Below are 18,553 nucleotides of genomic sequence, written 5' to 3'. Positions count from 1 at the left end.
GAGGTAACCGTACATAGAGTACAGGTGGATGGGGAGATGTTTCCGGTCTCTTCCTGAGGTAACCGTACATAGTGTACAGGTGGAGGGGGAGATGTTTCCCGTCTCTTCCTGAGGTAACCGTACATAGTAAACAGGTGGATGGGGAGATGTTTCCGGTCTCTTCCTGAGGTAACCGTACATAGTATACAGGTGGAGGGGGAGATGTTTCCGGTCTCTTCCTGAGGTAACCATACATAGTGTACAGGTGGATAGGAGATGTTTCCGGTCTCTTCCTGAGGTAACCGTACATAGTATACAGGTGGATGGGGAGATGTTTCCGGTCTCTTCCTGAGGTAACCTTACAGGTGGCCTATATAGGTGTGTCCTTAAAGGGGGCCTATATAGGTGTGTCCTTACAGGTGGTATATATAGATGTGTCCTTACAGGTGGTATATATAGGTGTGTCCTTACAGGGGGTATATATAGGTATGTCCTTACAGGGGGTATATATAGGTATGTCCTTACAGGGGGTATATATAGGTATGTCCTTACAGGGGGCCTATATAGGTGTATCCTTACAGGGGGTATATATAAATGTGTCCTTATAGGTGGCCTACAGGTGGCTTTTCTTTATGACCTGATCTTTGTTTATAGTCCATTCCTGGCTTTGGCTTCAAATCTTTGGCAGATAATCTGTCAGATAATATTTCTGTGTAAATGGACCCTTAGTTGTTGTGACTTTCCAAGCCGCACATGATGCCGAAGTGGTAGACTTAGACTGGGGGGACACTGCCCTGAGATGAGAGGACCCCGATGACAGACTGGGGGGACACTGCCCTGAGAGATAAGAGAGGACCCCGGGGACATAGACTGGGGGGACACTGCCCTGAGAGATAAGAGAGGACCCCGGGGACATAGACTGGGGGGACACTGCCCTGAGATATGAGAGAGGACCCCGATGACAGACTGGGGGGACACTGCCCTGAGATATGAGAGGACCCCGGGGACAGACTGGGGGGACACTGCCCTGAGATATAAGAGAGGACACCGGGGACACTGCCCTGAGATATAAGAGAGGACCCCGGGGACATAGACTGGGGGGACACTGCCCTGAGATATAAGAGAGGACCCCGGGGACATAGACTGGGGGGACACTGCCCTGAGATATAAGGGAGGACCCCGATGACAGACTGGGGGGACACTGCCCTGAGATATAAGAGAGGACCCCGGGGACATAGACTGGGGGGACACTGCCCTGAGATGAGAGGACCCCGGGGACATAGACACTGCCCTGAGATATAAGAGAGGACCCCGGGGACAGACTGGGGGGACACTGCCCTTAGATATAAGAGAGGACCCCGGGGACACTGCCCTGAGATATAAGAGAGGACCCCGGGGACATAGACTGGGGGGACACTGCCCTGAGATATAAGAGAGGACCCCGGGGACACTGCCCTGAGATATAAGAGAGGACCCCAGGGACATAGACTGGGGGGACACTGCCCTGAGATATAAGAGAGGACCCCGGGGACATAGACTGGGGGGACACTGCCCTGAGATATAAGAGAGGACACCGGGGACACTGCCCTGAGATATAAGAGAGGACCCCGGGGACATAGACTGGGGGGACACTGCCCTGAGATATAAGAGAGGACCCCGGGGACATAGACTGGGGGGACACTGCCCTGAGATATAAGGGAGGACCCCGATGACAGACTGGGGGGACACTGCCCTGAGATATAAGAGAGGACCCCGGGGACATAGACTGGGGGGACACTGCCCTGAGATGAGAGGACCCCGGGGACATAGACACTGCCCTGAGATATAAGAGAGGACCCCGGGGACAGACTGGGGGGACACTGCCCTTAGATATAAGAGAGGACCCCGGGGACACTGCCCTGAGATATAAGAGAGGACCCCGGGGACATAGACTGGGGGGACACTGCCCTGAGATATAAGAGAGGACCCCGGGGACACTGCCCTGAGATATAAGAGAGGACCCCAGGGACATAGACTGGGGGGACACTGCCCTGAGATATAAGAGAGGACCCCGGGGACATAGACTGGGGGGACACTGCCCTGAGATATAAGAGAGGACACCGGGGACATAGACTGGGGGGACACTGCCCTGAGATATAAGAGAGGACACCGGGGACATAGACTGGGGGGACACTGCCCTGAGATATAAGAGAGGACCCCGGGGACATAGACTGGGGGGACACTGCCCTGAGATATAAGAGAGGACCCCGGGGACATAGACTGGGGGGACACTGCCCTGAGATATAAGAGAGGACCCCGGGGACATGGACTGGGGGGACACTGCCCTGAGATATAAGAGAGGACCCCGGGGACATAGACTGGGGGGACACTGCCCTGAGATATAAGAGAGGACACCGGGGACATAGACTGGGGGGACACTGCCCTGAGATATAAGAGAGGACCCCGGGGACATAGACTGGGGGGACACTGCCCTGAGATATAAGAGAGGACCCCGGGGACATAGACTGGGGGGACACTGCCCTGAGATATAAGAGAGGACCCCGGGGACATAGACTGGGGGGACACTGCCCTGAGATATAAGAGAGGACCCCGGGAACAGACTGGGGGGACACTGCCCTGAGATATAAGAGAGGAATCCGGGGACAGACTGGGGGGACACTGCCCTGAGATATAAGAGGACCCCGGGGACATAGACTGGGGGGACACTGCCCTGAGATATAAGAGAGGACCCCGGGGACAGACTGGGACACTGCCCTGAGATATAAGAGAGGACCCCGGGGACATAGACACTGCCCTGAGATATAAGAGAGGACCCCGGGGACATAGACTGGGGGGACACTGCCCTGAGATATAAGAGAGGACCCCGGGGACATAGACTGGGGGGACACTGCCCTGAGATATAAGAGAGGACCCCGGGGACATAGACTGGGGGGACACTGCCCTGAGATATAAGAGAGGACCCCGGGGACATAGACACTGCCCTGAGATATAAGAGAGGACCCCGGGGACATAGACTGGGGGGACACTGCCCTGAGATATAAGAGAGGACCCCGGGGGACAGACTGGGGGGACACTGCCCTGAGATATAAGAGAGGACCCCGGGGACATAGACACTGCCCTGAGATATAAGAGAGGACCCCGGGGACATAGACTGGGGGGACACTGCCCTGAGATATAAGAGAGGACCCCGGGGACATAGACTGGGGGGACACTGCCCTGAGATATAAGAGAGGACCCCGGGGACATAGACTGGGGGGACACTGCCCTGAGATATAAGAGAGGACCCCGGGGACATATGTTAGAGCATCCTGGGTAAATGGTGTGAACGACACATACTGTACCATATGGGAATAAACGTAGTAGAAATAAGAGAAATCCAATGTGGTAACTTCAGCTGTAAGGGGGCAATAAGTGATAAGAAACAAGCAGTCAGACTACTAAACAAGCAGTCAGACTACTAAAAACAAGAAGGTGGTGGGGAAGCATTGAGCGACTAGACAGAATAGAATTTGTTAAAAACAAATAAAGAAGCAAAAATTGCAACAGAAAGAAGGATAGAAACAGAAAGTAATAGGAATCCCAAAATGTTCTTCACCTATATAAATAAAAATAATTAGATGGAAAATGTTGGTCCCCTCAAAAATAATCTGGGTGTAATGGTGGAGGGGGAAGAGGAAAAGGCCAATCTACTAAATACATTCTTCTCTACTGTATTCACAGAGGAGAATCCCATAACAGAGGACATGACTGGGGATAATGTAAATCCTCCCATAAATGACCTCACCTGCCTAATACAAGTGGGGAGACACCTTAACATTAACCTCTTAAGGACATAGGACGTACCGGTACGTCCTATGTCCTCACTTGCACTTCAAAGCGGGGCCGCGCGGCGGCCCCGCTTTGAAGTGCCGCGATCCCGGGTGCCGCGTGTAGCCCGGGACCGCCGCTATTAGCGGGCACGGTCTGATCGCCGTGCCCGCTAATTAGCTAATCGGAGGCAGCTGTCAAAGTTGACAGCTGCCTCCGATTACCGGAGGCAACGTTTCCCTGGTGTCTAGTGGGGGAGATCGCTCCTCCGGGACCTTGTCCCGGAGGAGCGATCTCCGTTACTGATGCCGGCCGGGGACGCGTCCAAGATGGCGCCGTCCTCGGCTCGGCACTCGTTTGTTTTCGGCTGCAGCAGCCGAAAGCAAACGAGTGCCGATCTCATGGATCTCTGCAGCATATCTATGCTGCAGAGATCTCAATGAGAGATCCAAGTGTATATACTAGAAGTCCCCCATGGGGGCTTCTAGTATATGTGTAAAAAAAAAAAAAAAAGTGTTGTTAATAGTAAAAAGCCCCCGCCCCTAATAAAAGTCTGAATCACCCCCCTTTTCCCAGGTTTTAAATAAAAGTAAACAAATAAATAAATAAATAAACATGTTTGCTATCGCCGCGTGCGTAATCGCCTGAACTATTAATTAATCACATTCCTGATCTCGTACGGTAAACGGCGTCAGCGCAAAAAAATCCCAAAGTGCAAAATTGCGCATTTTTGGTCGCATCAAATCCAGAAAAATGTAATAAAAAGCGATCAAAAAGACGTATATGGGCAATCAAGGTACCGATAGAAAGAACACATCATGGCGCAAAAAATGACACCTTACACAGCCCCATAGACCAAAGGATAAAAGTGCTATAACCCTGGGAATGGAGCGATTTTAAGGAACGTATATTGGTTAACAACGGTTTGAATTTTTTACAGGCCATCAGATACAATATAAGTTATACATGTTATATATCGTTTTAATCGTAACGACTTGAGGAACATGCATAACAAGTCAGTTTTACCCCAGGGTGAATGGCGTAAAAACACATTTCCCCCAAATAAAAGAAATGCGTTTTTTTTTTCAATTTCACCACACTTCGAATTTTTTTCTGGTTTCGCAGTGTACTTTATGCAAAAATTCAGCCTGTAATTGCAAAGTACAATTAGTGACGCAAAAAATAAGGGGTCATGTGGGTTTCTAGGTGGAAAAATGCAAGTGCTATGACCTTTTAAACACAAGGAGGAAAAAACGAAAACGTAAAAACGAAAATGGGCCATGTCCTTAAAGGGTTAAAATCCATACGGGGGGGGATAGTGAGACAGTAGTATATATAGAGCAGGTGATGTCCGGGGGGGGGGGAATAGTGATAGACAGTAGTATATATAGAGCAGGTGATGTCCGGGGGGGGGGGAATAGTGATAGACAGTAGTATATATAGAGCAGGTGATGTCCGGGGGAATAGTGATAGACAGTAGTATATATAGAGCAGGTGATGTCCGGGGGGGGGGGGGGGGGATAGTGATAGACAGTAGTATATATAGAGCAGGTGATGTCCGGGGGAATAGTGATAGACAGTAGTATATATAGAGCAGGTGATGCCCGGGGGGGGGATAGTGATAGACAGTAGTATATATAGAGCAGGTGATGTCCGGGGGAATAGTGATAGACAGTAGTATATATAGAGCAGGTGATGTCCGGGGGGGGGGGGGGGGGGGGGGGGGATAGTGATAGACAGTAGTATATATAGAGCAGGTGATGCCCGGGGGGGATAGTGATAGACAGTAGTATATATAGAGCAGGTGATGTCCGGGGGGGGGGGGGGGGGGACTATATTGATAGACAGTAGTATATATAGAGCTGGTGATGTCCGGGGGGGGGGGACTATAGTGATAGACAGTAGTATATATAGAGCAGGTGATGTCCGGGGGAATAGTGATAGACAGTAGTATATATAGAGCAGGTGATGTCCGGGGGGGGGATAGTGATAAGACAGTAGTATATATAGAGCAGGTGATGTCCGGGGGGGGATAGTGATAAGACAGTAGTATATATAGAGCAGGTGATGTCCGGGGGAATAGTGATAGACAGTAGTATATATAGAGCAGGTGATGCCCGGGGGGGATAGTGATAGACAGTAGTATATATAGAGCAGGTGATGTCCGGGGGAATAGTGATAGACAGTAGTATATATAGAGCAGGTGATGCCCGGGGGGGGGATAGTGATAGACAGTAGTATATAGAGCAGGTGATGTCCGGGGGGGGATAGTGATAGACAGTAGTATATATAGAGCAGGTGATGTCCGGGGGGGGGGGGGGGGGGCGGGGGGGGCTGGAGAGTGATAGACAGTAGTATATATAGAGCAGGTGATGTCCGGGGGGGGATAGTGATAGACAGTAGTATATAGAGCAGGTGATGTCCGGGGGGGGGGGGGCTGGAGAGTGATAGACAGTAGTATATATAGAGCAGGTGATGTCCGGGGGGGGGGGGGGGGGGGGGCGGGGGGGATAGTGATAGACAGTAGTATATAGAGCAGGTGATGTCCGGGGGGGGGGGGGGGCTGGATAGTGATAGACAGTAGTATATATAGAGCAGGTGATGTCCGGGGGGGGGGGGGGGGGGGGGGGATAGTGATAGACAGTAGTATATAGAGCAGGTGATGTCCGGGGGAATAGTGATAGACACTAGTATATATAGAGCAGGCGATGTCCGGGGGGGGGGATAGTGATAGACAGTAGTATATATAGAGCAGGCGATGTCCGGGGGGGGCGATAGTGATATACAGTAGTATATATAGAGCAGGTGATGTCCGGGGGAATAGTGATAGACAGTAGTATATATAGAGCAGTTGATGTCCGTGGGTGGGGGTGGGGGGGATAGTGATAGACAGTAGTATATATAGAGCAGGCGATGTCCGGGGGGGGGGGGGAATAGTGATAGACAGTAGTATATATAGAGCAGGTGATGTCCGGGGGAATAGTGATAGACAGTAGTATATATAGAGCAGGTGATGTCCGGGGGAATAGTGATAGACAGTAGTATATATAGAGCAGGTGATGTCCGGGGGAATAGTGATAGACAGTAGTATATATAGAGCAGGTGATGCCCGGGGGGGGGGATAGTGATAGACAGTAGTATATAGAGCAGGTGATGTCCGGGGGGGGATAGTGATAGACAGTAGTATATATAGAGCAGGTGATGTCCGGGGGGGGGGGGGCTGGAGAGTGATAGACAGTAGTATATATAGAGCAGGTGATGTCCGGGGGGGGGGGGGGGGGGGCTGGAGAGTGATAGACAGTAGTATATATAGAGCAGGTGATGTCCGGGGGGGGGGGGGGGGGGCGGGGGGGATAGTGATAGACAGTAGTATATAGAGCAGGTGATGTCCGGGGAATAGTGATAGACACTAGTATATATAGAGCAGGCGATGTCCGGGGGGGGGGATAGTGATAGACAGTAGTATATATAGAGCAGGCGATGTCCGGGGGGGGCGATAGTGATATACAGTAGTATATATAGAGCAGGTGATGTCCGGGGGAATAGTGATAGACAGTAGTATATATAGAGCAGTTGATGTCCGTGGGTGGGGGTGGGGGGGATAGTGATAGACAGTAGTATATATAGAGCAGGCGATGTCCGGGGGGGGGGGGGAATAGTGATAGACAGTAGTATATATAGAGCAGGTGATGTCCGGGGGAATAGTGATAGACAGTAGTATATATAGAGCAGGTGATGTCCGGGGGAATAGTGATAGACAGTAGTATATATAGAGCAGGTGATGTCCGGGGGAATAGTGATAGACAGTTAGTATATATAGAGCAGGTGATGCCCGGGGGGGGGATAGTGATAGACAGTAGTATATAGAGCAGGTGATGTCCGGGGGGGGATAGTGATAGACAGTAGTATATATAGAGCAGGTGATGTCCGGGGGGGGGGGGGGGGGGGGCTGGAGAGTGATAGACAGTAGTATATATAGAGCAGGTGATGTCCGGGGGGGGGGGGGGGGGGGGCGGGGGGGGGATAGTGATAGACAGTAGTATATAGAGCAGGTGATGTCCGGGGGGGGGGGGGGCTGGATAGTGATAGACAGTAGTATATATAGAGCAGGTGATGTCCGGGGGGGGGGGGGGGGGGGGATAGTGATAGACAGTAGTGTATAGAGCAGGTGATGTCCGGGGGAATAGTGATAGACACTAGTATATATAGAGCAGGCGATGTCCGGGGGGGGGGATAGTGATAGACAGTAGTATATATAGAGCAGGTGATGTCCGGGGGGGGGATAGTGATAGACAGTAGTATATATAGAGCAGGTGATGTCCGGGGGAATAGTGATAGACAGTAGTATATATAGAGCAGTTGATGTCCGTGGGTGGGGGTGGGGGGGATAGTGATAGACAGTAGTATATATAGAGCAGGCGATGTCCGGGGGGGGGGGGGAATAGTGATAGACAGTAGTATATATAGAGCAGGTGATGTCCGGGGGAATAGTGATAGACAGTAGTATATATAGAGCAGGTGATGTCCGGGGGAATAGTGATAGACAGTAGTATATATAGAGCAGGTGATGTCCGGGGGGGGGATAGTGATAGACAGTAGTATATATAGAGCAGGTGATGTCCGGGGGAATAGTGATAGACAGTAGTATATATAGAGCAGGTGATGTCCGGGGGAATAGTGATAGACAGTAGTATATATAGAGCAGGTGATGTCCGGGGGAATAGTGATAGACAGTAGTATATATACAGCAGGTGATGTCTGGGGGGGATAGTGATAGGCAGTAGTATATATAGAGCAGGTGATGTCTGGGGGGGGGGGGGGGGGAAGGTTAGTGATATACAGTAGTATATATAGAGCAGGTGATGTCCGGGGGGGGGGGGTTGGGGTGGGGAATAGTGATAGACAGTAGTATATATAGAGCAGGTAGTATATATAGAGCAGGTGATGCCCGGGGGGGATAGTGATAGACAGTAGTATATATAGAGCAGGTGATGTCCGGGGGAATAGTGATAGACAGTAGTATATATAGAGCAGGTGATGTCCGGGGGGTATAGTGATATACAGTATATATAAAGCAGGTGATGTCCGGGGGGGGGCGGGGGGGGGGCCGATCGTGATAGACAGTAGTATATATATAGAGCAGGTGATGTCGGGGTGGGGGGGGTAGTGATATACAGTAGTATATATAGAGCAGGTGATGTCCGGGGGGGGGGGGGGGGGGAATAGTGATAGACAGTAGTATATATAGAGCAGGTGATGCCCGGGGGGGATGGTGATAGACAGTAGTATATATAGAGCAGGTGATGTCCGGGGGAATAGTGATAGACAGTAGTATATATATAGAGCAGGTGATGTCCGGGGGAATAGTGATAGACAGTAGTATATATATAGAGCTGGTGATGTCCGGGGGGGGGGGGGCTGGAGAGTGATAGACAGTAGTATATATAGAGCAGGTGATGTCCGGGGGAATAGTGATAGACAGTAGTATATATATAGAGCAGGTGATGTCCGGGGGAATAGTGATAGACAGTAGTATATATAGAGCAGGTGATGTCCGGGGGGGGGATAGTGATAGACAGTAGTATATATACAGCAGGTGATGTCTGGGGGGGATAGTGATAGGCAGTAGTATATATAGAGCAGGTGATGTCTGGGGGGGGGGGGGGGGGGAAGGTAGTGATATACAGTAGTATATATAGAGCAGGTGATGTCCGGGGGGGGGGGGTTGGGGTGGGGAATAGTGATAGACAGTAGTATATATAGAGCAGGTAGTATATATAGAGCAGGTGATGCCCGGGGGGGATAGTGATAGACAGTAGTATATATAGAGCAGGTGATGTCCGGGGGAATAGTGATAGACAGTAGTATATATAGAGCAGGTGATGTCCGGGGGGTATAGTGATATACAGTATATATAAAGCAGGTGATGTCCGGGGGGGGGGGGGGGGGGGGGCGATAGTGATAGACAGTAGTATATATAGAGCAGGTGATGTCCGGGGGGGGGGGGGGGGGGGGGGGGGGGTAGTGATATACAGTAGTATATATAGAGCAGGTGATGTCCGGGGGGGGGGGGGGGGGGAATAGTGATATACAGTAGTATATATAGAGCAGGTGATGCCCGGGGGGGATGGTGATAGACAGTAGTATATATAGAGCAGGTGATGTCCGGGGGAATAGTGATAGACAGTAGTATATATATAGAGCAGGTGATGTCCGGGGGAATAGTGATAGACAGTAGTATATATATAGAGCTGGTGATGTCCGGGGGGGGGGGATAGTGATAGACACTAGTATATATAGAGCAGGTGATGTCCGGGGGAATAGTGATAGACAGTAGTATATATAGAGCAGGTGATGTCCGAGGGAATAGTGATAGGCAGTAGTATATATAGAGCAGGTGATGTCTGGGGGGGATAGTGATAGGCAGTAGTATATATAGAGCAGGTGATGTCCGGGGGAATAGTGATAGGCAGTAGTATATACACTCAGCGGCCACTTTATTAGGTACACCCTGCTAGTAACGGGTTGGACCCCCTTTTGCCCTCAGAACTGCCCCAATTCTTGGTGGCATAGATACAACAAGGTGCTGGAAGCTTCCTCAGAGATTTTGGTCCATAGTGACATGATGGCATCACACAGTTGCCGCAGATTTGTCGGCTGCACATCCATGATGCCAATCTCCCGTTCCACCACATCCCAAAGATGCTCTATTGGATTGAGATCTGGTGACTGTGGAGGCCATTGGAGTACAGTGACCTCATTGTCATGTTCAAGAAACCAGTCTGAGATGATTCTAGCTTTATGACATGGCGCATTATCCTGCTGAAAGTCGCCATCAGATGTTGGGTCCATTGTGGTCATAAAGGGATGGACATGGTCAGCAACAATACTCAGGTAGGCTGTGGCGTTGTAACCATGCTCAATTGGTACCAAGGGGCCCAAAGAGTGCCAAGAAAATATTCCCCACACCATGACACCACCACCACCAGCCTGAACCGTTGATACAAGGCAGGATGGATCCATGCTTTCATGTTGTTGGCGCCAAATTCTGACCCTACCATCCGAATGTCGCAGCAGAAATCGAGACTCATCAGACCAGACGTTTTTCCAATCTCCTACTGTCCAATTTCGATGAGCTTGTGCAAATTGTAGCCTCAGTTTCCTGTTCTTAGCTGAGCGGAGTGGCCCCCGGTGTGGTCTTCTGCTGCTGTAGCCCATCTGCCTCAGAGTTGGCCGTACTGTGCGTTCAGAGATGCTCTTCGGCCTACCTTGGTTGTAACAGTTGGCTATTTGAGTCACTGTTGCCTTTCTATCAGCTGGAACCAGTCTGCCCATTCTCCTCTGACCTCTGGCATCAACAAGGCATTTCCGCCCACAGAACGGCCGCTCACTGGATGGTTTTTCTTTTTCGGACCATTCTCTGTAAACCCTAGAGATGGTTGTGCGTGAAAATCCCAGTAGATCAGCAGTTTCTGAAATACTCAGACCAGCCCTTCTGGCACCAACAACCATGCCACGTTCAAAGGCCTCAAATCACCTTTCTTCCCCATACTGATGCTCGGTTTGAACTGCAGGAGATTGTCTTGACCATCTCTACATGCCTAAATGCACTGAGTTGCCGCCATGTGATTGGCTGATTAGAAATTAAGTGGTAACGTGCAGTTGGACAGGTGTACCTAATAAAGTGGCCGGTGAGTGTATAGAGCAGGTGATGTCCGGGGGGGGGGGGGGGGGGGGGGGGGGAAGGATAGTGATATACAGTATATATAGAGCAGGTGATGTCCGGGGGGGATAGTGATAGTAGTATATATAGCACAAGTGATGTCCAGGGGGGATAGTGATAGACAGTAGTAATATATATATATATATATATATATATATATATAAGCAGGTGATGTCCGGGGGGGGACTGATCACTAAAGAGCAGAGATCTGCTAGATTACATCTGCCTATTACACGGCCTGATCACTAAAGAGCAGAGATCTGCTAGATTACATCTGCCTATTACACGGCCTGATCACCAATGTAAGAGCATCGATCTGCTAGATTACATCTGCCTATTACACGGCCTGATCACTAATGTAAGCGAGCACTGATCTGCTAGATTACATCTGCCTATTACACGGCCTGATCACTAATGTAAGAGCAGAGATCTTCTAGATTACATCTGCCTATTACACGGCTTGATCACTAAAGAGCAGAGATCTGCTAGATTACATCTGCCTATTACACGGCCTGATCACCAATGTAAGAGCAGAGATCTTCTAGATTACATCTGCCTATTACACGGCTTGATCACTAAAGAGCAGAGATCTGCTAGATTACATCTGCCTATTACACGGCCTGATCACTAATGTAAGAGCAGAGATCTGCTAGATTACATCTGCCTATTACACGGCCTGATCACTAATGTAAGAGCAGAGATCTGCTAGATTACATCTGCCTATTACACGGCCTGATCACTAAAGAGCAGAGATCTGCTAGATTACATCTGCCTATTACACGGCCTGATCACCAATGTAAGAGCAGAGATCTGCTAGATTACATCTGCCTATTACACGGCTTGATCACTAAAGAGCAGAGATCTGCTAGATTACATCTGCCTATTACACGGCCTGATCACTAATGTAAGAGCAGAGATCTGCTAGATTACATCTGCCTATTACACGGCCTGATCACTAATGTAAGAGCAGAGATCTGCTAGATTACATCTGCCTATTACACGGCCTGATCACTAAAGAGCAGAGATCTGCTAGATTACACGGCCTGATCACTAATGTAAGAGCAGAGATCTGCTAGATTACATCTGCCTATTACACGGCCTGATCACTAATGTAAGAGCAGAGATCTGCTAGATTACATCTGCCTATTACACGGCCTGATCACTAATGTAAGAGCAGAGATCTGCTAGATTACATCTGCCTATTACACGGCCTGATCACTAAAGAGCAGAGATCTGCTAGATTACACGGCCTGATCACTAATGTAAGAGCAGAGATCTGCTAGATTACATCTGCCTATTACACGGCCTGATCACTAATGTAAGAGCAGAGATCTGCTAGATTACATCTGCCTATTACACGGCCTGATCACTAATGTAAGAGCAGAGATCTGCTAGATTACATCTGCCTATTACACGGCTCGATAATTGTGCAGCAGTGGCTGGATGATATCAGTATATAGGAGTATAATTTCTCTTTCAATCTCTAGTTAGCAATGTCCATGCAGCCCTAGTGTAACACATTTATACATACCTCTCCATGCTTCACATTGTTCTCTTTGCTTCTGCCCGCTCCCAAGCTAATCACTGGCAGAGATGTGACAGCACCACGGTCATTGATTGGTTGAGTGGCTTGTGACTCAGAAGTTCCCGTGGCGGCTGCGGGCAGGAGAGGGGACGACACCGGGGAGCATGGAGATCTATAGGGTTAATCAGCTATCACACGTAGTAATGTGCGCTCAGTTGGCTGATCGTTGTCTATCACACAGAGCGATAACCTGCTGAATGGGTCTGATTTGGCAGAGTATCGCTCCGTGTAATAGTGGCTGCTACCTCAACGTCTGCCTTGTGCAAATCTTGTAGGAAAATCTGTTCTCGTAATATCCTGCTTCAGAGGAGCCACACCAATATCTGAGGTAGAAGAGGGCACTCATGGCTGCTAGATGAAGCTTTCCCAGTCCCCGTCATGTAGAAGGGCTGGGGAGGCCCCTACAGAACCAGGCAGGAGACTGAACCATCCTCTGGGCCACACTGGGGGTATGTAGAGCCCACCATGGCTCAGGTTTTCCTCTTTCATACACCACTTGAGAGGATTTTACATGCCAGGAGAGGATGACTTGTCGAGAGCGTTGAGATTCCACAGAGGATGAGAATGACTGACCCCAGGGCACAGCGGGGATAACAGGTAATGGATCCAAGAACCAACATTGTTTCTCATGGAGAATTTTTGGTGAAAGCAGATCCCTAGCTTGGGGTAGGCAGTGTGTAATGGCCAATCTCCGCCATTACTCTGCTGAATATACAGGGCGCAGAGGCAATGCTGCATGGGAGAAGCCCAGGGACTTGTGATTATCTATGAATACTGGCATCTTTTAGATACAGGGCTGCTATCCAGCCTCCTCACTGGATGAGGGAGAACCGCCATTGTTAAGGCTTCCACCTTGAAGATCTTGTAGAGCATAATCTAATTTAAGGGTCTTAGATTTACGATGGCTCTGAAGGAGCCATTTAGCTTTCACATAAGATGAAAGGAAATGTCCCTGACCCTAAACTTAGCCCCGATAGAAGATCTCAGATGCCGTCTAACATCTAATAGTTGCTCGTTTCCAGTGTTTGACCCCAATCTGCAAATACAGTTTCTCTCATACTCCAATTCCCAATAAAGAAAATGGTGGCGCCCAGCTCCGTAAAAAATGTATAACTTTATTAGACGTGCATAACAAACAGGCTAATAAAAACATTTGTTATGCACGTCTAATAAAGTTAAACATTTTTTACGGAGCTGGGAGCCACCATTTTCTTCACTGAAGTTTACATACGGGAGACTGCCCGCATTATTGCTCTACGTGCTCCAGGCCTACCTACCTATCTATCTATCGCATTTGGTGAGCTGACTCTTCCTTTTTTCATAAGAAATGTTGGCAACAGGCCAAGGGCACCAAGAAACGGCCTCAAAAGACTACTCTTCCCGGGATGGCAGAATACCTGTATTCCCCTCTAATGTGGTTTCTGATTCTGACAAAGGGCTTGTCCTCTAACTCTTATAAAGGGGAACTCTGAACCCTGTGGTTGAGCTATCATCCTCCATGAGGTAACCCATCACTGGTCCAGTAGGATATTCCTGTGGTGGAGCCATCATTCACCATGAAGTCACCCATCACTGGTCCAGTATGATATTCCTGTGGTTGAGCCATCATCCTCCATGAGGTCACCCATCACTGGTCCAGTATAATATTCCTGTGGTGGAGCCATCATTCACCATAAGGTCACCCATCACTGGTCCAGTATAATATTCCTGTGGTGGAGCCATCATCCTCCATGAGGTCACCTATCACTGATCCAGTATGATATTCCTGTGGTGGAGCCATCATTCACCATGAAGTCACCCATCACCGGTCCAGTATGATATTCCTGTGGTTGAGCTATCATCCTCCATGAGGTAACCCATCACTGGTCCAGTAGGATATTCCTGTGGTGGAGCCATCATTCACCATGAAGTCACCCATCACTGGTCCAGTATGATATTCCTGTGGTTGAGCCATCATCCTCCATGAGGTCACCCATCACTGGTCCAGTATAATATTCCTGTGGTGGAGCCATCATTCACCATAAGGTCACCCATCACTGGTCCAGTATAATATTCCTGTGGTGGAGCCATCATCCTCCATGAGGTCACCTATCACTGATCCAGTATGATATTCCTGTGGTGGAGCCATCATTCACCATGAGGTCACCCATCACTGATCCAGTATGATATTCCTGTGGTGGAGCCATCATTCACCATGAGGTCACCCATCACTGGTTCAGTATGATATTCCTGTGGTGGAGCCATCATTCTCCATGATGTCACCCATCACTGGTCCAGTATGATATTCTTGTGGTTGAGCCATCATCCTCCATGAGGTCACCTATCACAGATCCAGTATGATATTTCTGTGGTGGAGCCATCATTCACCATGAGGTCACCCATCACTGGTCCAGTATGATATTCCTGTGGTGGATCCATTATCCTCCATGAGGTCACCTATCACAGATCCAGTATGATATTCCTGTGGTGGAGCCATCATCCTCCATGAGGTCACCCATCACTGGTCCAGTATGATATTCCTGTGGTGGATCCATCATCCACTATGAGGTCACCCATCACTGGTCCAGTATGATATTCTTGTGGTGGAGCCATCATCCTCCATGAGGTCACCTATCACTGGTCCAGTATGATATTCCTGTGGTGGAGCCATCATCCACCATGAGGTCACCTATCATTGGCCCAGCATGACGTTCCTGAGGTGGTGGGGGCGTAATCAGCTGGTCAGATAATAACATTTCAAGCAAAAAAGATTGTGTCTGGAAGAGCCAGCAGCTAGAAGGGGGCCATCTCAGTCATCCCAAGACATGTGAATAATCCCTTTAACAATGTAGCTATAACTTTGGAGATAAGTGATGGGGACCCACAACCTCATTGCACAGGTGGAGCTCACTGACGGAAAGAGGTTGCTTGTGGGCTTCGCCTACCAGATGTCCAACGTTTGCATGTCAGACTATAGGCAGGTGCCATTCTGGAAGCTTGGATCATGGGTGGGCGTCAGAGGGTTTAGGGAAAGCGTCTGTTCCTGGTCCATGCTCTCCAGGTGGACTGTAGGAGGCAATCACACTTCACCTTTAGGGGTAGATCAGGAACAATTATTTCCTATTATAATACGTAGGAGGAATTTATCAAGGGCTTTGCGCCTAATTTTAGGTGAATTACATTTTTCTCACATTTTTGCTTCTATTTTTAAACCAGTAATCGACGGGAGAATATTTTTTAGATGCAACTTTTTAAACCTGTATGTTTTGAGTATTGACCCAAAAGCTCGCATAATCCGTGATTTGCAACTTTTTAAAAAGTCGGAGAAACTGGGGCAGGCCTGCGGCCGGTCAGTCACGGGGCGGGCCTGCGGCCGGTCAGTCACGGGGCGGGCCTGCGGCCGGTCAGTCACGGGGCGGGCCTGCGGCCGGTCAGTCACGGGGCGGGCCTGCGGCCGGTCAGTCACGGGGCGGGCCTGCGGCCGGTCAGTCACGGGGCGGGCCTGCGGCCGGTCAGTCACGGGGCGGGCCTGCGGCCGGTCAGTCACGGGGCGGGCCTGCGGCCGGTCAGTCACGGGGCGGGCCTGCGGCCGGTCAGTCACGGGGCGGGCCTGCGGCCGGTCAGTCACGGGGCGGGCCTGCGGCCGGTCAGTCACGGGGCGGGCCTGCGGCCGGTCAGTCACGGGGCGGGCCTGCGGCCGGTCAGTCACGGGGCGGGCCTGCGGCCGGTCAGTCACGGGGCGGGCCTGCGGCCGGTCAGTGCCAGGTGAATTTGTTTGCCACCTTGTTACTTAGTACACAATATATTAGAAGAAAACCACCAACCCCACAATAGAATAGCCGCACACATAAGACTCCTTAGTAAATATCCCCCACTGCCTCCATATAAAGTATTACAGCGTCTGCACCATCCCCCAAGGAGGCAGAGATCATACGACCACTCACACATTGCTTACAGAGCACAGATGGCAGACAGGGTTGGGAGGGGGAGCCGGAGTAGCCCTTTAAGGGTTTATTAGTTGGAGGTTCAGAGGACAGTCCCTTAGACAAGGCAGTAGTCAATAACCCCGCAGCGCTTACATGGGTGAAAGATTCCTGCTCTACTACTTAAGGCCCTATTCCACGGAACGATTATCGTCCGTATTCGGCTGCTACGGACGATAATCGGCCCGTGGAATAGAGTGCAATGATCAGCAGACATCGTTCATGTCGGCTGATCGTTGCAGTCGCTTGTTTTTCAACATGTTGAAAAACAAGCGACTGATATAGCAGCGATCTGCTGCAGTCGCTCCGTTGAATAGGAGAATCTGCAGCAGACGCTGCTGTATCCTATGGGCTGCCCGGACGATCAGCAATCACCCGGGCAGCCCCCCCTGGACGATCAGCACTCACCCGCTCACTGCAGCCACGTTGAATAGCTGCGGCAGCGAGCGTTGAGAGCGCTCGTTATCTTCTCTAAAACGACCCGTGAAATAGGGGCTTAACTTTACATCGTTTACACACAGGTTTGGTGTAGCCATCGGCCAATTTTACCATCCCCATACCTCACCCTCTTAGCCTGACTTTCTCCTACAAGTGAACCCCTAATGGACAGATAGTCACAGAGCAGAACCTTGTTGCACCTCCCCCAAAACCAGGCACAAATATATAGACGGAAATGGGGAGTCAGGCCTTCCGCCACAGTTTGTCAGCAGGGGTCTCTTTACCTGAGCATGCGCCTCGCCTGCACCAGCAGGGGGGTCCGGTGGTTTGGACGCATCTTCTGCAGTGGAGCCTTGAGGGGGCTCAGATGGGAGCTTTCCATCACCCTGCAAAGAAATTCAAGATGGTAGAATTCTGTCCTGTCACCAATGAAGCCCTCTCCTCGTCCTGTACTGGAAGCCTCACCTGGGCAGCTGCTTGTCCGGGGGCTGCTCCTGGCCGCCTGCGTCGTTGGAAGTACGGGCGACTGCGCTGCTGCTGGGGTGCTGGACGGGGGGCTCCATCAGACGCGGCTTTGGTGTCCCCATTCCCTCCCTCGATGGTTTGCTGAGGTGGAGGCCGTGGTCGGAAAGGTCTGCAGAGACAGTGGCCTGGGTACTGGGGCTGTACTGCACTATATGGTATATAGACTATACATCACAACGCACCAGGTCAGACCCAGTGCGGATGACACCAACAGCCTTGTGACCAGGACTACAGCCGTACACAAGTCATACAGTCCAGACTAGGCCCCATCCATATCCATCACCAGTGAAGGGTCCTGTCTGCTGTCATGTGACGGGCTCCTCAGACCACAGGTTCCTTCTGGTCTCACCTGCGGAATCTGGGCCGGAACCTGCGAGGAGTGGGTCTCTGCTGATCATCGCCATCCTGTGCACTGTCCGAGGCGGCTGGGTCTTTGGCCTCTGCGCTCTATGACAGAACCATGCAAAGGGAATCACACACCTGAAGACTGACAGCTCTGACAGTAGTCCCATAATGTGGAGTCTACCCCCCAGG

At 50.4% G+C, this 18,553-nt stretch overlaps 1 protein-coding gene across 2 annotated transcripts in view; it reads right to left on the bottom strand.

The window, feature by feature from the left end:
* Positions 1 to 18,553, bottom strand: part of YBX2 (Y-box binding protein 2) — a 33,109-nt gene that overhangs the window by 3,813 nt on the left and 10,743 nt on the right. For both annotated transcript variants that reach the window (XM_069953073.1, XM_069953150.1), the window contains 3 exons: positions 18,369 to 18,466; positions 17,960 to 18,128; positions 17,779 to 17,880 (listed from right to left, as the gene is read on the bottom strand). In XM_069953073.1, coding sequence (XP_069809174.1) covers positions 17,779 to 17,880; positions 17,960 to 18,128; positions 18,369 to 18,466 — 369 coding nt within the window. The remainder of the gene's footprint in view (positions 1 to 17,778; positions 17,881 to 17,959; positions 18,129 to 18,368; positions 18,467 to 18,553) is intronic.

This window comes from Dendropsophus ebraccatus, chromosome 1 (assembly GCF_027789765.1).
Source record: "Dendropsophus ebraccatus isolate aDenEbr1 chromosome 1, aDenEbr1.pat, whole genome shotgun sequence".
In the NCBI taxonomy this organism is placed as follows: domain Eukaryota; kingdom Metazoa; phylum Chordata; class Amphibia; order Anura; family Hylidae; genus Dendropsophus; species Dendropsophus ebraccatus.
This window is presented reverse-complemented; position numbering and strand designations above follow the sequence as displayed.